The sequence below is a fragment of the Lates calcarifer genome, linkage group LG8, assembly GCF_001640805.2.
Source record: "Lates calcarifer isolate ASB-BC8 linkage group LG8, TLL_Latcal_v3, whole genome shotgun sequence".
In the NCBI taxonomy this organism is placed as follows: Eukaryota; Metazoa; Chordata; class Actinopteri; family Centropomidae; genus Lates; species Lates calcarifer.
In genome coordinates this window covers 18,045,944-18,072,915 of record NC_066840.1, presented here as the reverse complement: position 1 = coordinate 18,072,915, position 26,972 = coordinate 18,045,944, and the positions used below count along the sequence as shown (strand labels likewise).

General features: G+C 39.4%; 1 protein-coding gene across 1 annotated transcript in view; it reads right to left on the bottom strand.

The window, feature by feature from the left end:
- The window catches only part of LOC108895356 (ecto-NOX disulfide-thiol exchanger 2), a 143,857-nt gene that overhangs the window by 29,797 nt on the left and 87,088 nt on the right, over window positions 1-26,972 (bottom strand). Inside the window, exons 4-7 of the mRNA XM_051072503.1 lie at window positions 19,619-19,774; window positions 10,298-10,504; window positions 7,307-7,537; window positions 4,243-4,455 (exon numbers count right to left, since the gene is read on the bottom strand). Of these exons, the coding sequence (XP_050928460.1) occupies window positions 4,243-4,455; window positions 7,307-7,537; window positions 10,298-10,504; window positions 19,619-19,774 (807 nt within the window). The remainder of the gene's footprint in view (window positions 1-4,242; window positions 4,456-7,306; window positions 7,538-10,297; window positions 10,505-19,618; window positions 19,775-26,972) is intronic.

Here is a 26,972-nt window from a genome sequence, read left to right as displayed (position 1 = left end):
ATTGATATGTTCAGGGTTAAGACAGCATCAGCTCTGGGTTAGATTATGGTGTATTGATATTGCCTATTTACCTCCAAGGTGTCTGTGTTTATGTTACAGTTGTATATAGAGGCTCTAAAATAGGACTGTACAGTTTAGCCTTGGGAAAATGTATGTCTATAAGTGTGTGTGTGTGTCCATTTGGATTCTGTATTAATAATACATTTGCTCTCAGTGTACTTCAGTTTCACTTGCAATCTACTGCTTTGTCTCTACAGTCACTAGCTGTCACCGCATTTGAATGAGACACTGATACCTGCACTTTTAGATGTGGTGGCGTAACATAACAGAAAATAAATACAAAAAGAAGCTTGTACCATTTAGTGTTAATTTGCAAACATAATTAAAAATATTAAAAGTGTGTGTTTCTGTCCAAACATGAAATATATGTTGTTGCTCCATCTGTATGGTATATGTAATTCATTTGTTACTGTTTTGACAATGGATTGACAAAGTATCTTCTTACTCTGCACTGCCATGAGGCTCAATCACTCAAATCTCCTAAAAATACATTGAAAGTAAGACAGCCCAACATTGCTGTTAGTATAATTTATGATGAGGCTAATGTATGTGCAGTAACTTTATATATTTTTATGTATTTTTACAGCATGAGGATGTCTGTGACTTTACTGCACATGCTGGAAATTGATTGAAGGAGGTTATAAAGCAGATATTTTATGTTTGGGGACAGATCAATCAGTTGGTTAGCAGAGATCAGAATCTCATATTTTTCACTGTATACAAATTCTGGAACTAATCCACAGGAAATTACCTAGTAAATATGGTAAGAGGACATGATGAGGATTTGCTAGGGGAAAATTGTCCGTTTTATAAACCAGAAGTGACAAAACTAATTTGTAAGAGGCCAGAAAAACATTCTGCCAGCTGGAGGAAACATCAATTAAAATAATTTCGTTTGAGGGCTTTAAGTTGGCCAAAATATTGGTAGAAAAAACGAAAATCTAACTGCAACAAATTGCAGATTCTTCTTGTATTCATACCATTGCCTTGGTCCAGGGTTCAGCTAAAAGGGATCAGACAGGCCAAGCCCAATACATAGCACTTACTCCCCTAAAGTAGACAAATGGCAAGAAAACTGAGACAACAGAAGAAGATAAGTGTGCTTTTCCTTCTCCTTTATGGAGGAGAACTATTTTTCTGATAAGAGTGAAGCACCCATGAGATCTCCCCTATGTTTTTGATGGAAGGCAGTCATGCTTAGCAGGACATGTCAGAAACTAGCTTTGGTTAGGCCAAGACAGTAGTAGCAACACTACTGGTGTGGTTTGCCATTTTCCCTGCTAAAAAGGACACAACCATAAAGTCTTGTATTCCCTAACCAGTTAACAGAACCAGGTGTGAAATGGGCAGTAAGCACTTCATTAAATGGGGGAAAGCCTCAGCGGCAGTGGCAAGTCTGAGAGAGCCGAGTAGCAGTGCAAATATTTAGAACTCCTTTACTGGTTCATGTTTGCGTGTTCTTATTTTGAGGCAGGATATGCTCAATGAATTATGAAATGATGGAAATCCAACTTGGTCCACCTGTCAAGACCGTTTATCCACTCTATGTTGTCCATTCCCTACACAAAGTATGAATGTATACAGAATATTACACAATAATTCATAATCCCAGATGTCCACTTGACTTCCAGCAGATTAAATGTCTGCTGGAAGTGCTTCAGAAACAGGGCATTTTAAAACAGTGTGTTCTGCAGTAGATACAATTCCAAGATCGATTTAGGTTGGGGAATGCTCAAAACAAACTACATCTAAAGAAAAAAGTGATTTTAGCTGTTCTGAATGGCTGAATGGTCGAAGGAAGGGTGAAAAGTGAGCTGTCATAGCGAGTAATTTCAAAATCTCTCAATAAAATATAGGCATTCATATACTTTCAAAAGTGAATTTCATGCTTCACAAATAAAACACAAACCACCACTACTACTACTACTGCTACTTTGGTAAAAACACACCTGCCACATGAAGATAATGAAGTTGAGAAAATGCATGAGCCACAAGCAAAACCCTGTGTTCACGTGTCTGGTGGACAATGGCACACTGACTAGAATGGCAGCAGACAGAGCCAGAAAATTGGGTGTAAGATAAAATTGTCTATCAAGGAGGGATCTTCTTAGACAAACAGATCATCCCCTCTATCTGTGGGCAATGCACTTAAGTGTATCTATCTCATTCTGGTTGTGCCACTTCTGCCGAATAGGTTTTCATGGATTTGCTTTATTTTGTTTTTTATATGCTGTGTAAACAAAAACAGTAGGAAAAAAAAAAAAAAAACACAACCAGAAAATCCTGCAAAACCTTAAAGTTGGCCAGTAATGTTGTTGTTTGGATTACATATTTTGTTTCTATGGCATTCAATAAATTGACAAATTTAAAAAACAGGGACAATGTCCAGGGTATTTCAATAAATGTAATTCTATTCAAGGTGACAGAAGTGTGAATGCCTATGACAATGTGTCCTTAGATGGTAATGTGGAGCTCTGACAAAAGCAGAGCCTGGTAAATATGGATGTGTCTTTTGTTCACAGGTGTGGTGTGTAAAACTGCCTCATGAGAGACCAATCTCAGTGTTGACATTTGCATGGGTGGAACTATGGTGAGCAGAAGACAAACTCATGAATAGAAATAAGTGTTTGTATGGATTATTGTGTTGGATGTGGATGGCCTTTAATGAGAGAGACACACAGGAAGAAAGATCACAGTGAGTGAGGGTGACTGACAGAGACAACAGAGACATACAATGAAAGAGAGGCAAAGAAAGAGGAAGTCCTAGGAGGTTGTAACCCACTTCAATCTGCCCTTTTGAAACCAATACAACACAAGTAGTTATCAATACAAGCAAGCTTCTAAATATGCATCAAACAGAGCAGCACGGTCACCACCTGATCTCAGGTGACACATGTTGTTTTCTGCCATTCAACAAAACCAGTCACAGTTCATTGATTGTTTGGCATATCATATGTTTTTTTTTAAACATAATAATGGATCAGATAAATGGGAAAAGGAGACACAGAGTTCACTGTAGCTGCAGTACAGAAAGGTAGAGTGACATACAGGTAAACAACCTGAATGAATGGAAGAGATGAAAGGCATAAGAACTTATCTTATATACCCAAAGATTTGTTCGTGCTTGACACAGTAGTATGTTTAATACATAAACTATATAGTAATATGCCTTATTATGCATTATGAGTAATGTAAAGTGTTGCTTGTTTTGTGTGTGTGAGAGAGAGCGTAAACTGGGAGACAGGGGGAGAGAAAAAGACCTTGTGTGTGTTGGAAAGTGTATGTGTGGGTTAGAGCGTATTTATGTCATGGTATTTCTCACTGGATATTTGAGCATTTGATATGCCGTGTATAGAGCGGTGACCTGTGATAAAACAGCAGACTACAGAGTGCCAAGGGAATTACTGCAGCGTAGCGTGGTCGATTGCACCTGTTAGCCAAGTATAGCACTAACTGAATGGTAAATTCTGTAGACTGGAGCACTATTCCCCGGGGACAGTGACATAGGATAAATTGTTTACCGAGTGCATGTATGTGTGACCAAGGGAGACCACACTCTAAGAGCCCACATGCTCCTTATCCTGTTTCCATGACTGGTGGCAGGGGGTCTGAGCCAATTCTCCACGATAAGATGCAATTTGCCAACTCAGGGCCTTGTGAGACTTTGGTCAAGCCTTCATCTCAGGTCAAGTGGCAACAACAGTAGCAAGCTGGATCAAAATCATAGAGGAAATATAGTATACCTCCCTTTTAAATAGATTTCTGAATATATTCATTTCATGTTGGGCTCCAGACAGTGGATTTAACAGGCATTCAACACAATAATGTCTACCCCTACTTTGGCATACTTGGTGGTCAAAGCTGTCATAACAAATGTCCTAATTTCCCCATTTACATAAGCATACACTGTGGAGTGAGGCATAATAGCTGCATTAGTTGAAATCAAAGACGCTTTTATTTTGTCCACCCATGTCTCTGCCTGCTAAAATCAAATAGTAAATTCTTGTTCATTAATATTAAGTATGTCACCAGTAATTCACCTTCTTTTTTATTTTGATCTATTTTTTAGTGTTGATGCAACAATTACTCAATAATTGCATCTCATAGTGTAACTCACACCAAGCTACTAATCCAGCTACTGAAACCATACATGCACTGCATGTCTGAGCAGACAGGACTCACACTGAGCCAGTATGGTGGCAATGGCAGTCTTGAACTTGTCTTTGGCTTCTTCCATCTCCTTCTCATGCTGACTCTTCTCGCTCATCAGCCGGCGGATGTGGCTGTTGGAGGACTGGATCATGGAGTAGAAGTTGTTGGCATTCCTGCGGTTAACTTCACCTCTTTCCAGCCAGGTCAGGAGCACCCGCACTGCTTCAGGAAACTTATTGTCATCTAGAGAAACAGGGAGGAGAGGGGGTGGAGAGGAGTCAGGGTCAATGTGAGCACTGCAAGATTAAAAAAAAATGGTCTCAATATATTTACTGTCATCTGGGCAGAAGCAGTGTGAAGGAGAAAGGCATCTACATAAGAAAGGCTAGAAAATGCTGCCTTTACAAATGCTCAGTCATTTTACCAAGATAGGAGGAAAGTTGAAAGCAAAGACAGGAAAGGAGACAGAGAAATTAGGCCAAAATCAATACAACAGAAGTACAATAACAGAACTGCTCTGCCAACTAAAGTTCTGCCTAGCCAAGAGGAGACTGGAAGGAAGTTAGGGTCACTAGGAAAAGCTGCCTTTGCAAATTTACTCATTATTTGATGATGGTGGACATGAAAGAGGCAACAACTTCAACACAAATGAGGAGAAAGAGTTTCATAAAACAAGGCTAGAAGAAAAAAAAAAGTTTTTTAACTTTCAGCTCATGCCAAGCTCTATATTGATATGAAGCTGAAATGAAATTTAATTAATGTTTGTGCATTATTTTATTGTGGGTACACACTGGCTTAGGAACAACTATTCAAATTGTTTGCTGGGTCGTCTGCAGGTCGTGAGCTTGAGTGTCTAGGAAGAGAGAATGAGGATGTGAAGATGATGAGTTGAAAATAACTTCAAGAACTTGTCATCTCGGGAGGAAAAGAACAGAATGATAAATGACTGAGGATATAAAATTATCATATCTATACGCTGAACACAAGAGAGCAGAAGGTTAAATAAGAAGAACAGCTTCAGGTAAAATCAATGAGCTCCCATCTTTCCTATAAATACATTTGGTAAACAACCCTTGCCAAATGTCTACAGAAAAGGTGAGCACTGTGTTGTATAGCTGCTTTTTACAAAGCGAGGGTTGTGTAGCTGTACTCCTGCTTTGTCTGGTGAATAATCAGATGATGTCAAGAGACTTTATTGATTTCTATTGTTGTTATTCCACTGTGGTTGTCCTGTCCTCTGCTGCCTCGCTGTGTTGCTTACAAGTCAGAGGACCATTGGAGGTAATATGCTCCCACACACAGACGTCAGTGCGCAACACACTCCGTCAGACCTCCACATCTCACACACCACACACACACACACACACACACACACACACACAATACAATACACAAAGCCGTGCGCATGTATCAGTATGCACACACATAAACATTAATTTGTGTCTTTACAGGTTGAGCAGCTGGGGAGGATTATATTTATTTAAGCTCGGTTCTGCAGATGCTCTCAATTTCTCTTTGTCAGTCCCAACCACACACACACACAAAGACAAACGCACAGTAGGGTCCATCACATGGCTGGCATGAATGATGATCTATCACAGCTACAGATATTGAATCAAGGTGTTATCTCATGAATCCCTGAGGTGTTGCTGTTTGTTTATAGGCAGACTCAGGTCTCATAATACATGCCCCCCTGCAGCAGCATTATTAATAGACAATATGGAAGAATATTAGTGGTATTCGATCACTGACAATGGCCAGAGGCTAGAGAGATTCTGATTCTCATTTAATGGGTCTTTAGCCGAGACATTACCTGAACATAAATACACAAATTTAAATATAAGAACATTACTACCTTGGTTTACCAGAAATAAATGCCTGGAAAAAAAACTTATCACCTCTTAGTTTCTCTCATAACTCAGAGCTATTTTGACAAGGAACAGATGGTGTAGTCACTTTAAACTGGCAGAAAATGATTCAGAACATGGCAATTTCACCAGGCAAAAAGATACTATTTCACCGCAAAGTGTGTCATTGGGTAAACATAATCAACCCCAAGGAGTTCTGAGAACAGCTGTAAAAAGAAAGTACATGCTGTAAATCTGTGCAACAGTGCAGCATTTAAGCAAAACATATTATTTTCTTACGAAATCATCCACTGATTTCTCTCAATGTCAAATAAAAGTTGGTAAAATCACTGGAAAATGTATAAAGTTCAGGTACAAATTGAAAGGTCTCGTGGTGGTTGTGAATTGGTCAATTAGCAGATAAACCAGCAATTTAAAGAAAAATGTCTGGCATTTATCCACCAAAAATTTACCAACATTCCAGATTTAATACATCTCTTAAGTTATTTTAGGTTGAGTGCCCTCCTAGCTTTGATGTGAAAGAAAAGAGGGAAAGCTAAGGAAAGGAATGTCACAGGGGATCAACGAGGAATCTCCTGCCACAGATATTTGATTGCATTAAGAATCCACAAGGCTCAACAAGGTATTTTCACATCCCAGAAACCCCTTCCACTCGCCCTCTCCTTATATGTGCTCTCCAGACAGACTCAACCACACAGAGCATTTTAATATTGCAAGTTATAGCACAAGTCCTTGTAGTAAAATATGATTAACAAGTATCAAGTCATTTTGAATCCTCAGTAGAAGCAGAAGTATAAAGCACTTAAATGAAAAAAAGTCTGCAGACGCTAAGGAACACGTAATGAAATGTCAAGTGGGTTTAGATTACTGCCGCTGCTTGCTTGAAATATATTTAGAATCAACTTAAACATATTTTCGCTACTGCATGAACTCCCATATTTGACTGTTCTGCAGATCACTCTATAGAAAATTATTCAGCTACATCTTTAAAAGTTCATTGTTCATTGATCTAAAGCAATTTGAAGATATCATCTTGGTACCTGCCCCTGCGATGGGTATTTTTATCTATGTTATGCCACTTTATAGACTAAGCATTATTAATTACTACAACAATTATTAGTTGTGGTCCAAACTAAAACTGATCAGAGCCTTTTAATGTTTTCTTGCAGTTGGCCATTCTCATATAATACTTGGCATGTATGCATTTTTAATGTCTGTTTGCCAACCTTTGATTTTCTCACCCAGCTCACTACACTCATGTTCGGAGTAGTGGACAAAGGGAGGTGGAGAGGGTGGTCGAAAGCGATCCTCCATCTTGCGCCGGTGCCTCTCCTCTCTGGCCAGCATTCGCTGCCGACACTCCCACTCGTACAGGTCATCTCTGGCCTGGGCAAAATCCACATGGAGTCGGCCCGTGTCCTTTTTGTCTGCGCTGGAGCCCAATCGGATACGATAACCTGGTGGAGAGGAAGAAGAGGCTTGAGAGGAGATGAGACAAAGGTGAGGTCAGGGGAAGAGATGGACTGTAGAGACAAAAAATACACAGGAAAAAACACAGGATATGGAGGATAACTGAGACATTTTATTGATTGGATGAGAGTGGCAACAGGGTGAAATATAATTTTCTATCAACACCTACTCTGATTTAGATGTGCAGTAGACAGACAGAGATGAGCAGAGACAGAATCAAAAACACAGATAGGCAGATATACACAGATAGGAGTACATTAAAAGTACACACACACACACACACACACAGATATCTGACAAGGTTAAATTGATCAACTTGTCCTCATTTTCCTCTAGATAGGAAGGAACAACTTGATCTACACAGCCTGTGTTCTCACTATGTGTCCTGTTATTGAAGCCTCACCCCAGGTGTATAGACACTGTGTATAAGTCACTTGAGCCTTTCACTCTGTATGTACAACAGTGAGAGACACTAATTACAGTGATAGCCCTGGATAACCCTGGCACCTCCCACTTGATTCTCAAAAGTCATTGCACTGCCTGTTTGTGGGTTGTGAAGTGCAATCACTCCTGTTTTGTTAATTGATTAGTCTAAATGATCTGTGAGAGGCTGGGGTGTTTACAGTACAGTGTGCAGTCAAAAACCAGGAAACAAGCTGAGAAAGCCTTTGGCCAGCCTCTCTTCCACATACACATGAACAAACACTGTCAGCTGACGAAAAGGGAGATAAATTTGGATGCCAGTTTGAACAGAAGAAAGACGCGAACATGAGTTTTGGGTTGTTTCTGGAGTCTGCTCTCCCTGCTTAAGGCTCTCAGTTTGCTTCAATATTGCATAAAGGGAGATCTTAGAGTGCCGAGGCTGTTGTATGTCCGTGTGTGTGTGTGTTCATGTGTGAGTTTTGGGAGAGGAGGCCACAGTGAACGGAAAGTAGTATTTATGAGAAAGCTACACAGGTCTGGCATGTGGCTAATATATGGACTTACAGCTCTAGCCTTACTGTAGGGAACAGGTAGATGAAATCACACACAGACACACACCCATACGTACACACACACACACATTAAATAATGCAGAGGGTATTATTACAGTGGCTGGTGTTTTAAATGAGCTTTGTGAGGAAGAAATATATGGCCAGCAATTCACACAGAGACATTTAAAGCATCTGTGCAGGAGAAGCTGCTGGGTGGAGATAAAGTTAAAAAAAATAATAAGCTAGAGTCACATGACAAGCAGAAAGACTTCCTCTTGTCCTAAAAGTGCAGATAAAGCAGCATCCCACTGACCAAAGGATTTTAAATGTGAGAACATTCATTTGTCTGGTGGTGTGACCCTGTGTGAGAACTCTTATGCAAAAACTGATGAAATCAGGCAAAATCCTGGGTACTGTAATTGAATAATAGAGAAATTCTCATATTCTACTACCAAAATTTGATGCGTTGTACAGTATATCAACTGATATTAGGGGGTCACTGACTGATTCTGATGCATTATGATTTACATAGGATAGGATAAGATAAGATAGGATAGGATTTAAGACCTTTTGGATCATTTAATGTAATATAAAGCTCACTTTCCACATAATGGGAGACATATTTGGTTGTAGAGTCTTATAATATGACGGCCTCCATTTGTAGGAGTGAGATGTTTATTCCAATATAATGGTGTGTTCAGACTGAAAGCAAAGCAAATGTTAGAGGTAGCAAAACTGCACATAAAGTCAATGCAAAGTGGATGCAAACAGATGCCTCAAATGTGTGTTCTGGATGTGGCAAATTGAGGCAAAGTTTCCTTGTGCAAGCTGAAAATGTTTCAACTTAAGGCTTGTGTACATCCAAAGCCTGTATAATTCCTATTAAAGAATGTACAGCTCAGGAGGAAAAGGGGAGAGCAGTGTGGAGGAAAATAACAGAGAGCTGTTCTTGAGCATGGCAGAATCCTTCACCTTTACAACAAATGGTGCACAAGGAATCTGACCTGTTAAATTGAAGTTAATTTACTCCATTTATGTGCAGAACAAAACGTATTACAACCATAAAATATCTGAGGTGACTGTTGTATAATTATACCAGTCAGGCTAATTTAGCTGCCAAGTGGCATGGTTAATAATCAAGTAAGAACAGGAATCTATTAATTTTATCTTATTCAAACTTCCTGACCTGCACCACTCTCTTGTTTCTTCAGTTACATATCCCATGTTGTCCACCTCCATATAGTCAGTGTGGAGTGCAGCAAACTTTCCATCTATCTGTCCATCCATCCCCCCATCTATTTTTCCATCTGTCAAATTGTCCTGAGTGAGTGTGTGAGGCTGGAGAATTGTAGTGCTGAGTGATAGATATCAGCCCTTTCATTTCCATCAGAGTAAAGGTTAACAGCTCATCATTCTTCCCCCACCCGAGGTGAAGTGGTGCAGCGGCACAGAGGAAGGGTCGGGTGCTCTGATAGCAGTGGACTGACAATACAAGTGGTCTCTACAGATTCAATATTGTCTTGGTGAAGAAGAAAGAAAGCAGTTATCCTCTGACCTTTAAGCTCAATGTAAACCAATATGTACCTTAAAAACAAGGTTGGGGGGTTTGTTGGGGCTTTTCTTGCAAAGCAGTGAGGATTTGGTAAAAAAAAAACCAAAAAAAAAAAAAAAACACAGCAAACAATCTGAGAAAGGGATGGCTTATCACACATGTTCTACACAAGAAACTGGGGGATAACAGTTTACACTGGTTTTAAAGTGAAGACACCTTACCAGAGAGTAGGAGAGCCTTGTCCACAGTGAACTCCTCAGCAAATCTGATATGGCAGAAGTTCTTCTTGCTCTTTCTGATAGCAGTGATATCCCCACATTGTCCAAAAACCTCCATGATGAGCTGTTCAGTGGCATTTTCAGGCAGACCACCAACGAACACAGTCTTGCACCCTGGAGGGCGTTCCCTTGTGGCTGAAGGTGGAAGGTCTGTCAAACATGAAGACGGAAAGCAAAAAGAAGAAAAGTTATTTCACTTGAAAGTGCAGCTGTAGTTTCAATCATATACAGGATAAGTTTATCTCCAGGAAATCCACCAAAAGCCCACATAGGCGTACAAGACACCATAAATCCATACAGATTCAGGAATATTTTTTAACTGTACTACAGAGTCAGAAGATAGAAAGAGGAAACCCAATTTGAATAATGTGAGTGATTTTCACAATCAGATACTCAGGTCTTCATGTCTAGGAGAAAAATCATCATTGACACAGCTCACACTGTATCGTTTTAGACGACTCAGTAAATAAATACTAATTAAGTTGTCTTCCACTCTTTTGATACCACAGACCTGCTGAACAGGAGATTTGTGAGTAAATTGTATAATCTGTACATCAGAATATTTCAGATTTATATTTAGTAAATCCACATGGATTGAGTATGGTCTCTTATTTCAGTCCAGCTGAATGGGATGGGTGTGCTTTGCGTTGCTTCCCACGAAGACAATCTGTATTTAGTATGGGATAGATAGTCTTCAAAGGTTGCTGTGTCATTTCTATTTTGCTTTACAGTAATGAAATAAGCCACAATCTCTGTCAGCTTGGCACTATCGATGCAGTCAGCGGAAAGAAAAAGGAGCAGCTTCCTGCTAAGTGTGATTTTAAAAAAAGGTAAAAATAGGTCAAGGGTGGGATAGTTTTCCTGTTATCTCAGTCATGTCTACTCAAAGTAAAAAACACTTCATCTTTATTCATCTCTGTCTTTTCAACTGACATTTCTCCTTTCAAAAATTGCACTTTGACACTCAAACCCTGTCAGGTCTCAGGTCAACATCAAACATCCACAGCTCTTTTTACTCCTACAACTTCCACTGTTCACACACAGGTTACACTTATTGCTTATAGTGCTTACACTTAAAACTGACATTTCAGCTGCCTCAGTGTTTCAACTGTTCATATGAGAGGAGGATGTTGGCCAAGGTGACATCCATCATGGACAACCCCTCCCACCCCTTGCATGAGACTTTGGGGGGCCTGAGTAGCTCCTTCAGCAACAGACACACAATTGAACTGCATTCGTGGTGCAAGAAGGAGCACTACCGCAGGTCATTCATTCCAACAGCCATCAGGCTTAACAACACCAGACTGACCCAACAATAAACCTGAAACTCTGGACTCCTCTGCACATTTTCTGTTTATTACAGACTTTTTTAATGCTGATTGCTGCACTTTAACTTTTTTTTAAACCCTTTTTTACCCTTCTGTGCCTTTCTTATATTATATTTTTATTTTTTTTCTATATTATATCTTTATTTTTCTATTTTTGTCACTCTTGTTTCTTGCTGCTGTAACGTAAATTTCCCACAAGTGGGATAAATAATGTATATCTTATCTTAATGGCAAAGTTTTCACAGTATGTCTCCACTCCCAATAAGTGAATGTGTGCATGATTTAGCCCTGTAATATGGCCATCAAATGATTGAAACTGAGAGCTTGAAAATTACACTCTCTATATATAAATAATACAAGAGAAATCAAATGAAAGGGCCTCTATAGTAGCTATTTCTGAAAGCATTTCTTCCTTGCATTTGTAGTGTACTTAGTTCCGTACCGCATTTTTTCCCACCTTGTAATGACATGGTCTGAGGCAATCTACCATGAGAAATTGATAAAACCATACTAAATGGTTACCAAAGATTTCTATATGACCATACCGTGAAGGAAATATAGAATGATAAGCGATAACATGGAACAATATGCTTGAATCCTTTTTATATTACAGAAATAATCGCATTATGCCATTCCTAGCATGAAAATCAAATCCTTCTGGCCAGAGAGAGGTTGATCCTTTCATGACGTTGAGCCACAGCATGAAGGGTGTTACGGACTGAACAAAGATAAATGTTGACTGATTTAATCACAGAAAGATAAGGCTTTCCATGGATGATATGAGTGGCTGGTTAAGTCTGCACAGAGGGAACTGGGAAATTGACAGAAGCTAAATCATCTGGGTTTTGATTTTAGTGCTGTTATCTAACCCAGAAAGAATGGAATAAGGCTTAACTCAAGTTTGGTGCTACTACGGCTGGCAGAGTCAATGTTATTCTGTTTGTTCACTGATTGAACATTCAAGCAGACTGCTTGTGTAAAGTTACTTTGAGAAAATACCTTTTCCCTTTTTAAATCAAGTTCAGTACATTTTCGTCTAAGCTGTTCGTAACTAGTCTCGCTGTCAATGTGACATTGCTAGCTAACCAGTGGAAATAATCTGGCATGTAACTATCTGTAAACTACAAATTGTGTTTTTTTTCATGTATTTTTTTTTCACAAAAACACTGAACTGAACAAATAGAGGTGCTTAAGAGGTGCTGGTAAGCAAATTTTGTTACCTTTGTTACCTTTTGTTTCCAGTCTGTATGCTAAGCTAATTGTATGCTCACTTTAGTTTCACAGCATACAGAAAAGAAAGGAGGATTGATCATCTCATCCAGCTCACAGCAACCCAAGCAATATATAGTATATAGTATACAACAGGTGGACAAGAAGTATTTCCCAAAATTATATAATCCAGGGTGGACAGGGATGTGCACGCACTGTGAAGCACACCACTGTGCTCTGAAAATTGCTGTCACCTGTCGCATAAGCCAAAAAAGTTTTCTAGTCTCTGGGTTTGCTTCTGCATTTGGACATTAGTGTTTCCGCTACTGAAGGAGGTTGCGGTTCCCATTTGGCCTACAGACTTTATATTAGGGTGATGTCATGAAATAAAATCCGCTTTTCTATGCTATGGGAAAGTTTTACAAATATCAATAGTCTATGGATTAAAAATGTATGAGTACCACAATTGGCTTTGAGGAAAAACTGGCTACATGGTCAATTGGTGGCGTTGTCTATAATACATCCATGCTTCCTAACCTGTGAATTAGCAATGGCAACATCTTCCAATACTAGCTTGAAGTCTCAGTGTCACAGGAGTAGTGGTCTTAGAGCACATTTCAAATTAAAAGAGCATCAAAAATTACATACTGTGGCTTTAAATAAACTACAGCTGTGAAAATAATACAACTTAAGCTGATAATAATATGCTATTCTTGTGGCAGCCCCCATAAAAGTATAGTGACATTTGCTGGCTGACAGTAAGAACAAAGTGGACCCAGCAGTTATGTGCAAAGCACTTCAAGCAGGGCTGAAATGTAGGACTCATTCATGTACACTCTGAGCAGCTTTCCCATGGCTGTAAAGCTGTGGCCTAAATCATACAACTTTCCATCAATCATCTCCTAAATGAGAAAAATGCAGTGTATTTTTCATTCAGTATTCAAAAGGTTGGACATGAAATTTTAAATTATGGGCCCAAGAGGAGCTATTATGCTGTCCTGTAGCTTTAGAGCTGGAGAGCCTATAGCAAAGTTATGGTAAAACACATCAAAGGTACTTTATGGCTTTGTCCTCCTCATGTCACAGCTTGCTCTGGCACCTGGCCCAAATGCCTTCGTCCCCTGACCTTGCCAATGATGATGGCATTAAAACTGGAACATGCACATACTCAGGGCTGCTCTCACACTCGCAAAACCAAAGCCACAACACACACATACACCAACACACACGCACACACACACGCACGCACAGGCTCTAGGACAGCACCAAGGTGATAGTTTGCCTGCCTTTACTTTGCAGTCAGCTGAAACATGCTGCGGTTTATCCTACGATTCAGCACTAAATTACAATTTCTGACAGAGTTTGGCTGATGAGCGAGGAGGACAATATAAAAGGACAACAAGGTAACAATCTGACATTTGGCTGACATCCTTGCTTCATAAAAGCTGCTGCCATTAAAAACCAACATTTTTTTCCCCAGTAAAACTAAAGATGTGACTCCATTACCAAATGTTTGGCTTTGAAAGGAGGGTGAAATTGTGACTTTTTAGAAATGTAGGCACGTAGCCATGAAGGTTCTGAAGGGCATCTTTGGTTACTTTTACTTGAGGGTAATTACAAACAGAAAAGTCTGACATCGATGAAAAAGTGTTGGAAAAAGGAGCCCAAGGAGGTGATGACCATTAAAGACACTCAGAGAGTAATTCCCTGAAGCAGCCAATGAAATGTAGGTCTTCAGCATTAAATGGCTGGAGACAAAAATGAATGTGTCTGTGTGTATGGGAACCATGGATAGAGGGAAAAAGAAATGAACATGGAGAGAAAAAGTTTGACTAAATATTTTTCTGTCACGAAAAGAGGAATAAACTGGTGTTACTGGCTGCTTATTACTGGCTGCTGAGTTTATTGTTTACCATGATGCACATAATCACTTTTTCCAGTCATTGCTGTGACTTCAACAGCATTTACACTTGTGCTTTTATCATAATGTGTTAATGTAGTCACATTAAGCAATGATTTTGTTGACTGATTAATTATGCATGGACCTTCAAATCTAAATGTTTTGCACTAGAGCTACAATTGATCAGTTAATAGAAAACTAATGGGCAACAATTCTGACTATACAGTAGGTTACTAGTTATTTATCAAAACAACGTGCCATACATTTACAGGTTCAAGCTTCTCAAATGAGAGAATTTTCCTGCTTTTCACCATTTTATATGACTCAATGATGGAAAATGTAGAACTTTGGTTTCTAAAAAAAATTAGCAAATTAAATAAAAATAAATGATAAATTTAAAAAACAGAATAGAAAAGATCTGAATCTTGATAAGGCTTAAGGCTTATAAAAATAAGTATTAGTTAAGCAATAGTATAAAAAAATTCGACAAGAGCAAAAGAAAAAAAATATTAGAGCTGCAGCTAACTATTATTCTGTAATGATTAATAATTATGAATATACTGATTATTTTCTCAATTGATTAATAATTTGGTAGATGACAGTTTCTCTAGAGCCAAAGGTAATGATATGAAATGTCTTCTCAAACCAGCAGTCTAAAACCCAAAAATATTCAGTTCACTGTAATATAACACACTGGAGCAATTTCTAATATTTCAGAAGGTGAAACCACCAAAATGTTGCCATTTTGCTTGAAGATGGATTCAGATGATAAATCACTTGTCAAAAGAGTTGCAGATTAATCTTCTCTTCAACTAATCTGCTCTATAAAAGATAATGAAAGCTACAGAAACAAATAAGGTTATGAGTTATGGAGTGAAAGAACAGAAGGAACAGAAAAAAAAACCAGAAAGATAAAGATGCTGTCATAAAGACAGCCTGATAGAGAGAGCGTGAGAGAGAGAGGGAGAGATACAGAGTTTCAGTGCAGTTCAGTTAAAGGTCAATGAGGAGGAAGCTGCATGTTGTCTGAAGAGGAGTAGCTGGGGGTCCTGCTTCCTGTGATAGCCACCATATGTAACCTGCTGCCCTCTATCCCCATCACACACACACACACACACACACACACACACACACACACACACACACTCCTATCGCCTGCCAGACACATAGCAAATACCTTGGGAAATAGAGCACTGACTCACAATCATCCACGCTAAGCGAAAAAATGCTGTTAAAAGCAGCATTTCTGTCCCTGTTTTCCATTTTCTCCTGTTTTTTTGTTCCTTCTCACACACACAAACAAACACACACACCATATACAAACACCCTATGATACTCCTTTCAAAAATAAATTTAAAGAAAGATGCATGTCAGCTTCTCTTGTGACCCCCTGTGTTGTCCCCGGTGGTGGAGCTTTATCATGCTGTGACCCCCCTAGTGGCTTCAATTACAGCGGAAACCTGCACCTCAAGTGAGCCAAAAATCTTCTTGAGAGCTGTGTTTGGTTCTGGGTGAAAGTCTTCCCATCTGTTCAAATAAATTGCTGCGTTAAATTCCTACACTGAAATGCTGTTTTTTAGATGACATTTTTTTCTCTTAAAAAAATGTCTGCCACTGTGGAACGTCTTCTGATTGGTTTCAAAGGACAGTTTTGACAGCCTCTTGGTCTATTGTAGAAGGAAACAGCAACACCTTTCAAAAGCAAAAAAAAGTGTTACCCTTTCATGTTGGGAGTAAATTGGCTCCCACTGAAGACTAACTTTTCAACCCACTCTCATCTATGATGCATTTCTTACCTTAAAGGTGGCATAAAGGGAAGGAGATGAATGAAAGGAGGCAGAGGTACGAGAGGAAGGGTGAGCGAGAAATATCACAAAAGGTGCTGCTGTAAAGAAGATGGCAGGAAGGGGTAACAGTGAGAGATTTCATTCAAGCAGCTTAATGGGTGTGCCACATTATATCTTAACATGCCACTGGATGAATGCTTTTATCCAAAGTGCTTTACAAGTAGCACGAGTGCTTAAATTTTTAGTATGAGTGGCCCATAGGAGATGGAGTCCTTAACCCTAACAGTGTACGTGCTGCATCTGAATCCCTGCTTATGACTTTTTAAAAAATCTCTCTTTGGCTTCTTGGCTGTTTATTTTACATCTTTTGTCATATACACAATAAATCAAAGGGTGGAGTCAAGGCATGAAATCAAGAATGGCTGGAAAGAACATCCCCTTCAGGAACAGGGCTCTCAAGGACCAAAGAGCATGGCTAACTATGATTCCTTGCCTGCATGGAAACAGAACAGGAAAAAAATTATGTGAAAGTGCTCACCCTGAGAAAGAATGTGACCCCACTCTAGGTCATACACTGAGTGTTTATGACATGTTCTAGTGTTGCAACATTGAGCAGATAATCGGCTATCTCCCCATTCAGCCTCCAGATTAGAATGAACTCTGTTTTTCTTCCATGTGCTCGTCCCTGATCACTAGCATCGCTCAAATAAAGGTTTAAAGGTGACAGTGAAAAGATTTATTAATCAGTTCATAACCTGACATCAAATTTTGTGTCTGCATTTAACCATGACAGTAATGCTTCATATTAAAAGTGAACTCAAACACCCTTGCTATCAAACACGACTCCCACATTGGTTGTATTGAGGGGCTCTCACTATAGCCTAGGCTGAAAGTGATGTGTTCTCCACCTGACGTGTGAGGCTGCCTTGAAAAAGCCTCCAGACAGGCAGTTTTTTTATAAAAGAAGAGAGAAAGTTCCTCCCAGAGGGAGCGAACACCAGGATCATGTTTAATTATTTAGGGAATGCAAGTGTGAAGGAGGAGTTTGAGCACAGGCCATGCTTACTAGGAAATGTTCTCTTTTCAGGAGTTTTTTGGTTTTTTTTTTAAACTGTTTATGCCACAATATTAATATATCTTAACACAGAAACTGAGTATTAATAAAGATTTGTTTACTTGCAAAGGGTTACAAATCAAACAAAAAATAATAATTAACACTATTATATATATATATATATATATATATATATATAAAACATAAAAGACTAGTAGTAGTATAGATTTCTTTAAAATATGCTCTGTAGGTCTTTAGGGAAGATCTAATTTGAGCTAAAAAAAAAAAATGTTCCTTGAAATTGAAAATTGACCTCTGGTGGTAAGATCTTTGAGAACATGAAGATTAGATGACTGCGTGGTTGAGCAGAAATGATTTCCCTTTAAACTGTACTTTATAATAAAAGATCATATGCTGCAAACATTAGTATCATATATTGTAAGATGTTAAGAACCTGGTTGAGAATCTCTGCTTTTGGGCTAATCCATTGATTCAATTTTTTGCATTGCATCGTTGGAACATACTATCAATTCCATACTACAGCATTACCCACAATGGTCCAATACAACCAGAGATATTAAAGAGAATGTTACCTCACTATAAATTGCATGGGGAAACTCATTTCAGAGTATGTACCTGTCTTATTACCCAACTCTGTTTAGATCCTTTGCTGGAGAAAATGTATTGAAATATGAAATAATACATTTGTCCATATTTTCACATAAATTGCAATGGCATTTTATGGAGGCCTTAAAGGGACTGGACTTGTCACAAATGCAATTGTCCCTTTGGGTGCCATCCCACAACCACCACAGTCCATATTCCACTCCTCTATTGCTCAGTTTTATATAACACTGGCTGTTTAACTTTTGTTGACCTACTATTGCATGGTAAACAGATGCTGCCAACATTCTCCCCTGGTTTCTTTCCAGTAATAAGAAAAAATCTTCTTGTATTCGGTCAGAACACAATGGACAGATTAACCTAATTACCATGAATCACCTATACTAACCCCTGGACAGTGGTGTAGTTGTAAGTAATAATGTTGACTTAACAAAAAATGTGTAAAATGCTAAAAAAATTTCATACCCCATTTTGTGATATGGTTGCTCCAAACCCCCAATTCATCTCAGAACCAGATGCACAAACATGTCAAAATAGAGTCTAGAGTGACAAAGTCTGGCACACACATAATATACTTGTGTCTGTGTTTGCCCAGGTATGAGTGTGCAGAGGAGAGTGTCTGAGAGATACATGTGTGTAACAGACAGAGCGTGACAGAGACCTTTTGACCTGGTGCTAGTAGGTGGAAGACTCAGAGGTGATCAGGTAATTAACTGGATTTGACCCCTTCAGCATAAGGTGGCAGAGGCGATGCAATTTATAATAGTGAAAGAGGGAAAAAAAAGGATTATTATACTGTATGTATAGTACAATAGAGGGAGCAGGTGAAGAGAGATTAAGAAAAGATACATCGATAAGAGTGAGACGAGCTCAGGGGAGGACAGAGTCCATCACCTCTTTGGCCCAGCATATTGAAGACAGCAGCACTGTTTTATGTGCTCACAGAGGTCACTTCTCCAATTATACATTCACAGACATCACGCAAGCGTACGACCGGATGCATACACGCACCACAACACCTCCTTTAATCACCATCCCCCTTCCCCTCCCTCCCCTTCCTTCCTTCCTGATGAAATGTGAATGCAAATCAGCCATGCTCTGCTGGGTAGAGGTAATAAGAGGTATTAAAGGTGACATTAAGGAACAATACTCACTTCTTATCCGTTGTCACACAATATCTTTCTGAGTGGTGCATATGTGTCTCTCCAGAGCGAAGTGTGTGGACGGGGACAGAGATAATTCATAGATAATGCACACCACTGCATTGATAAATAAAACATGCGCCAGGCTTGCTGAAGATGGGTCAGCTCGCAGTGTTTCTGTGATGCTTCTATATCTGTTACAACAGCAGTGATAACTTACTGGGGTTGGGAGGAAACAGCGTGCAACTCTTGCAATGGATGATCTCCTTGACAACTGGCATGTCCTGGGAGAGGGGAGGGGGCGCCAGGCCCAGGCCGGGTATCATGGGATTTATGGGGGTAATGCCTGACATCAGCCTGAGACTGGGGTCAAAATCTGGAGTCAGGACAAAGAAACACATAGTGAGTAACACAGCTGCTGCAGGGAAGGCAGTGACACAAAGTGCACACACATTAAGGAATTTGCTTCTATTTCCTAACCACCATTCAGTCACAGATAACCTTTACTGCGGCATCATTTGAGCACATGCTGGCTGATTCATGTTCCATTTTACATTGTGTACTTCATCCTTGAACACAGAGCAACACTTCTGTCAACAGTGGTGACACACAAGCAGTTTATAAATAACTGAATATATCAGCTACTCATGAATAAATCATCTAACGAAAAACATGAATATTTAAACTATTTTTACTTAGTCTGTTGTCTTTTTCCTCATTCTCTCCCTCTCTCCTGGTGTCTGACTTTCTTTTTTGAAATCTCTCAGTTGCAGACACATACACATACACACTCTCTCACTTCCTCTCTTCCTCCCCCTCCCCTCCGCTTTAGTCTTTGAATGATGACCTGTAACATCACACAGAAATTTCAGAAAACACAGAGGCTATATTCACAAGTACTGATTTAGATTGCACCTGGGCACACACATACACACACACACACACACACACACACACACACACACACACACACACACACACACACACACACACAAACACACACACACACACACACATACGCACTCATGCTCTCACTCACATTGCCAGCTTTTTTTGAAATGGAAATACATTGTCCTCTCCCATGAGTCTCCTCTGCACCTGCAGCAGACTGCATCAGAGAAAGGATGCCATTGTATTGCATGTGTGTGTATATGCAATGGCGTGCATGCCAAGTCTCCATCCCCACGAGTGAGGAAAAGTTGACTGAGACAAAACTGAAATGAAAGCACAACAAAACACTGATGCAATGTGTGCTCAAGAGGACTGGCATGAAGTTTTTTTTTCTTTTTCTGGAGGAGTCAATGGAGAAGAATCTAGTTCAATAAACTATTATGCAGCAGAGTAGTGGGAGGGATGGAAAAAGTAATCAGTGACATGATGCTGCTGAACTAAACACCATAAAGATGAAGAACTGTGATACTGTGGTGGCTTGTCTGGCTTTCCCCGTCTCCTGTTGATTACCACGACATCTGTCTTTAGCCAGGTGAAAGAGGGAGAGGAGGCAGGTGATAATGAAAACACTGTAGGGTTGCCAGAGCAATGAATGACTTCTTCAGGTGAGATGGAGGAGAGGAAGATGGATAACACGAAGGGGGAGAGATAAGTGGTGCTGGAGTGAAGCAGCAAAAGAGAAACAGAGCCGTAAAATCTGATCCAATTATTACTACAGCAGACCAGGATGTGCTGTTTTCCATTAAAACTGTATCTCTGTATCTGTCTGGGGTGTTCACAGATGTCACTAATTGTATTTTTATCTGTATTTGCTGAGATAGAAAAACAATAGCTGGCTGCTGAATAGCAACACTGTTATGCAATGTATCCTTTTCACAATAGCCATGTTTTCATAGTGTCTGTGGTCTCGGTTTGATTTTGTTTAGCAGCCGCCTCTCATAGTTTAGAATCAGACTCTCATCAGCACAAGGGCGTACCATAAGTATGTGGTAGACCTTTCAAGAGTCTGTACTGCACAACTACATAAAGCTGCAACAGTAACTATGGCAAAAAGAAAACAAGATACATTAATGTATCGTACTTTACTGTAATAGAAAATGTTATAACTAAAGCAAGATCATTTTCATGCTGTACTGAAGTGAAGAGAAGCCTTGCCTTGAGGTTAAGAACCTTCAACAATCTACAGCACTGCTGCATTGCTGGAAAATGTTCAGCATTGATGAATAATAACACTGTGCCTGAATCTAAATTTTCCAAGTTGGCTCTGAGACACTAATCTTTAATTGGAAGGTTGCTATTTATGCCACTGTGATGCCCAATGAGTTGTCAGTTTGGGCCGAAGTCTCTGGTCTGATCTGCGTACATCTACACCTTGCAATAACATGTATTTTTGTTGTATGGATAAGATGTCCAGATCCAGACTGTAAGATGCAAACTGTAGGTCAAAAAGTATGTGTACTTTGGCCAACTTTGCCAACATTCAGCACCAGCACTGAGAGCACTAGTACAGTGAGCAGAAACAAGGTTGAATAAAGGTCATGCACTGCCCTGCCCTCACTGATGCTCTGCTTCTCCCCACCTTTCCTATTTCCCCTCTCTATTTTAGTCAAAATTAGGTGAGGTTATTTTGAGACAAGACGGGGATTCTAAAAGCAGAGTTTGTGTGACAATAATACGGAAAAAAAGCAATCATTCAATTGACTTAGAGGGCAGCCCTAAGGAGTATTGTACACTGACCAACATATTTGAATTCGAAACATTCGCATTTAAGGCCAGTCACTCTCCATTTGAAATTATCCAAAATTATCCTTTTTTAAGTTTCAATCTGGCTCCTGAATTACTGAACTGACAATCGACAAACTCAGATCTACCATGACAAGAGATCAATTTTCCATCTCGATACAGATTATACTGACTGTTAGCCACTGCACTGAAGATAGAGATGAAACAATAGAAAGAAAGTTAAAGAACAGCCTCAGTTCAGTCAAAACTCAAAGGCACCTTCTGTAACAGAAATGTGTTCAAACCAAGCGGGAGAAGAGTGAGTGAGAAAATGGACATGGATGTTATTGTTACTCTGCACACGCATGACTTTTCACCATCACTGACAGTTCATACTGGTGGACCTATGAACAGTCTGAAAATTTGAGATATGAGCAGCATTTAAACACTCAGAAGAAGACCCGTTGTGTAGCTGTACCTATTCACCGAACCACTGCGTCTATGTATGTAATTTATTCATAGAAATAGTCATCATCAATGTATATTTTCCATCTGTCAAAATATGATCTTGTTTGTGTCAGTGTTCTTGGTTTTTTGTTACCTCTTGTACTTTCTGCACAAAGGATTAAATATGGCTCCATCTGCCCCAGCAAAACATCGAGATCCGACAAGAAGTCGTCTCCAGGGTTACATCCTGGCTTCCCCTGCCTCTGGCACCCTGAACTCAGGTCAGCACCCTGCCTTCAACAGACATGATCTGACTGCTCAAGGCTCAGTTACTGTGAATGTAGTATGTGCTTTCCTCTAAGCCTGCACACTTCTGTGTTGTTACTTTCTTTCTGTTTTGCTCCATTTTCTTTGCTATGTTAATCCTATCAGACTCCAAGCTGATACTACTTTAAATGTGCAAGAAATGCTGCTTGTTTAGTTCTGTTTTGTTCACAAAAAATGCTGAAATGTTGGTTTAGGGCAAATTAAGTTTGTATTCAGAGTAAGACCTAATCTGATTAGGACCATAGCCAACTCATCACAATTGAAGTCTGTGTATTTGTGTTAAATTTGTTTCAACACATCTTAAAAATTAAAAAAGACATTTTTAACTGTTTAATCCAATAACAATAATGCAAAAACTTAACTGATGAGTCAATATGATAATTTTAAACAGGTTTTTATAAAAGCAAGTATTATCAGCAATTTAAAACCGTAAAATAAAGTGTAGTGGTGAAGCAGATTGGATTTCTGGGCATATTTTGCAGATTGGTGTTGTTTTTCTTGTTGCTGCAGATAAAATCAAACACAGTGACTTCTTTTTGAGATATCTCCAGCAGAGCAGCTGTTGAGTTTACCAGATAGGAAAAAAAATCAGCAATATCAACCATCAAGCAACTGTCATGTTCTGGTCCATCAGAATCAAAGTCTGAAGTCTTCTTTGTGTCTTTTGCAGCAACAGTCAGCAATCCCACAAATACCACAAAATAAGTATTTTGTGACCAAAATACCTGCAAAATGAATAACACTCCCATCGACCTCAGCACTTAGCACTGCCACAACCCTTATCTGAAACTATCTGTCCATCTACATACAACCACTAACAGTGTGTGCTTACAAGTCCTGAAAGAGCACGTGCATGTGCAGGGGATGAGCACAGGTACTGTACATCCTCTGCAGCTGCAGCAGAGGATGTACATGATGAGATTTTATTTACTGTCTCTTCTGTCTCCTCAGCTGCTCTGGGTCTCTCATAGCTATGGCAACAATGGTGCTTCAGTCCAGTGATGTTTCATCACTAACGGTGCGATGATCCAGTGTTTGAGTGGTTTCAGTGCAAAAGGGGTCTGTAGTGAGAAACTCCTCTGAGACCTAGAGGTCACAAAAGTGCGTTTATACAAAAAACATCAAGAGAAACCTTGTAGTCATCCATCCGCCCACACAAGGCCACCAGTCTCCATGTCTGTTTATCTCTGATCTCCTTCTCTCACTCACTGTTTTTTGAAGAAAAAAAAATCTATTTCTCTTTGTGCTCCTTCATTACTGTACATGACACTGCTCTAAAGCATTTACACAGACAGTACACCCTCATCTTGGTGATTTATTTTCAGTGTTAAAATCTTTCCTGGAGGGTTGTTACATTGAACTGCATTGCAGCCTGCCTTTGTATAAGAGGCACAGAAATGAAACTAGATTCAAAAAATATAAATTTGACTACAACAAGCTCCTGGGTATCACTGTTGTACTCCATTTTGCACCATGACACAAGCTCTCCTCCCCTTTCGTCCTCCTCAAACTGTGATTTCCACAGTAAATGTTCCGTCTCAGCAGAGTCAGCGATGGGTGGCAGTCGGAGGGACATGGACAGCTGCTGTGAGGCATGCTGGGTAATATGGGTAATATTTTCTAATGAACAGACAGGCCCAAGCCTCCTGGAACATAGCCTTTCACTCTCCCTGCCAACTGTGCCCCCATTTGAATCTCCATTTCCCTTCTAATCTCCACCAGATATCTCTCAAATATCCATGCATTTCTATTAACCATAAAGAGTCCTTCATTTAATTTTCTGTATTGTAACAGATATTAGTATATCACATTTGGTACCTGTCAAACTCTCTGAAACTTCTATGAACTGCCATCATTCATTTCCTGTTCCTGCTGTTAATTTTTCCCCTGACTTTACCATAAACAGAAGGATATAAACCTCTGATAAATCAGTCTCTCACTGATTGCTGCAGTAGATCAGAGAATATGTATGTTTGTGTGTGTGTGCTCATACATTACTGGTGTGTGCCATGCAAACTCAGAAATAACTGTGGGGAACTCTCTCTCATGAGCTTTGTGGTTCATTCACTCCTTTGTGTTTGTGTAAAGAAATGTCTGTGTTGGTTGGTTGATATACATATGTGTGTCTGTGTGTATGACTATGAGAAAGAAAAAGAATAAATTCATCCACATATCTGCCTTAGTCTCATCAGCAGCTGCCTTGTGGCCTTTATCCAATAATACATCTAATCAGGGTCCAAACCAGCCAATCAATGCCAATATTGCCTGTAATAGAAACATCTATTTCCATGAGAGGAGCCTATCATGAATGCCCTTGTTGTCCTGGAGTGCTGTAAGCTAACAGAACTGCCATTTTGCAGTGAATGCTAATGTGGAGATACACTGGCTGTTCATTTTTATTTACTAAAAGGCAGCCAGCTGTACAACTGTAACACCAAGATCTGAAAGCATGAAAATCATTCAGTTCCCTCCAGCTGGCTCTGACTTCTGACCTCCCAGTGGAGAAGAGAAAGTGAGCATTGAATATCCCAACTGGAATCAATATATCCTGTACTTTTGTGTAAAGGGACGGTGCTTTGGCCCCTTCCAGTAAACGGGGATATCCTGAACAGCACTAAACAATATAAAAGGGTATCTGCAACCTTCAGAAAGCTACATTAAAAACATTTCAAGGCTGTGTTTAATGTTTTGTGGAATTTAATTTAAGGCAAAGTTAAAAGACAAAATATACAAGACTGAAAAACTGGTCTATTACTGATAGAGCATAACTAATTACAATGGGGATAACTACAGTATGAATAGACTGCATAAGAAAACAAAAGACACCAAGAAAATAAGTGTTATGAGACATGAAACAACTTGGGTTTAGGTTTAAAGCTGGCAGCGAGTATACTGTTAAAAGAACCCCCCCCCCTTTTTTTTTATAAAAATGTACATCAATGGCAAGTAGTCACTCATTTGTTGACAATTTAAAACTCTGCTAGTTATTTCAGTTTCAGTGCACAGAAGTTGGTTTCACTTCAATCTGTTTAGTGTATGTATGTGTATGTTTATCGCGTTAATTACTGTGTTGTAATTCCTATGGGGATTTACCTTTAATTCTACCTCCAGTGTCACCAGTTGGTTGACATTTTTGGTTTTAGTGACATCCCTGGACTGAAGGCGTCAAAGAGAAAAACAATGAGCCACCAATAAATAAAGTTAGGACTATTTTTTCTCACATGGTAATTTAAACAGAAAAGTTTAGTTCGGCAGTTTATTTATAGCCTGTACATAGAATTTTTGGCTGTTGAAACAATGCATTGTTGGCAAGGTTGACTAGAGGACACAGGGATGTAATCAGGACCAAAAAAAAAAGTAAAAAACCTGCCTTAATCTTTCTTTAGAGGAGAATGTGAGTTATGAGTCCTAAAGTCTGGTGAAAACTCTTGAAAAAAGCTAAATTATATCCCTGAGATAAAGTGTCTTAGACATAGCTGCCAGAGTGAATAAATCCTGCCAGATTTAGAGATGAGAGTGTCTGTGTGTCTGTGATAATAAGTGGTAGCTTGTAAGGTTGTAAGGTCTCAGGGAGAGAGAGACAGAGAGAGAGAGAGACAGAGCGAGAGAGAGACTGAAACAGAGAGACAGACGTAATCATATTTGACAGAGAGGGGAGAGATGGAGGAGAACCATTTCTCTGGCTCTTCCACAGTTTTCTGCTGTCATCAGAGGGTGGGTGTGTGACTCAGTGATGTAATGTCCTCCATTCAATATCCCAATAATAACACTGCGCCAACATACACAACCTCCATTCACCAACTCTGACCATAAAGATATCTATCATAAAGAGATCAATAGGCCTCTCAGCTTTATGGTCCACACAATTCAAACTGGATAGAAGTTTACTTGCTTGGATTCAATAACATTAAGCTGTGTTGACAAAAGAGTACCTCCGCTCCGGCCACTGGGAGTCCAGCTATCTCACATAACCTCTGCATTAAAAGTTTTAGAAGATTATACATATATTTTAGCCAGAGAGAAAGAAAGAAATTCATAAAATGCAACTTTGATTATTCATGATCCACATACGCTTGAGTTGGGAGGTACACTGAGCTAAAACTAATGCAGTCTTGCAAGAAATCCTC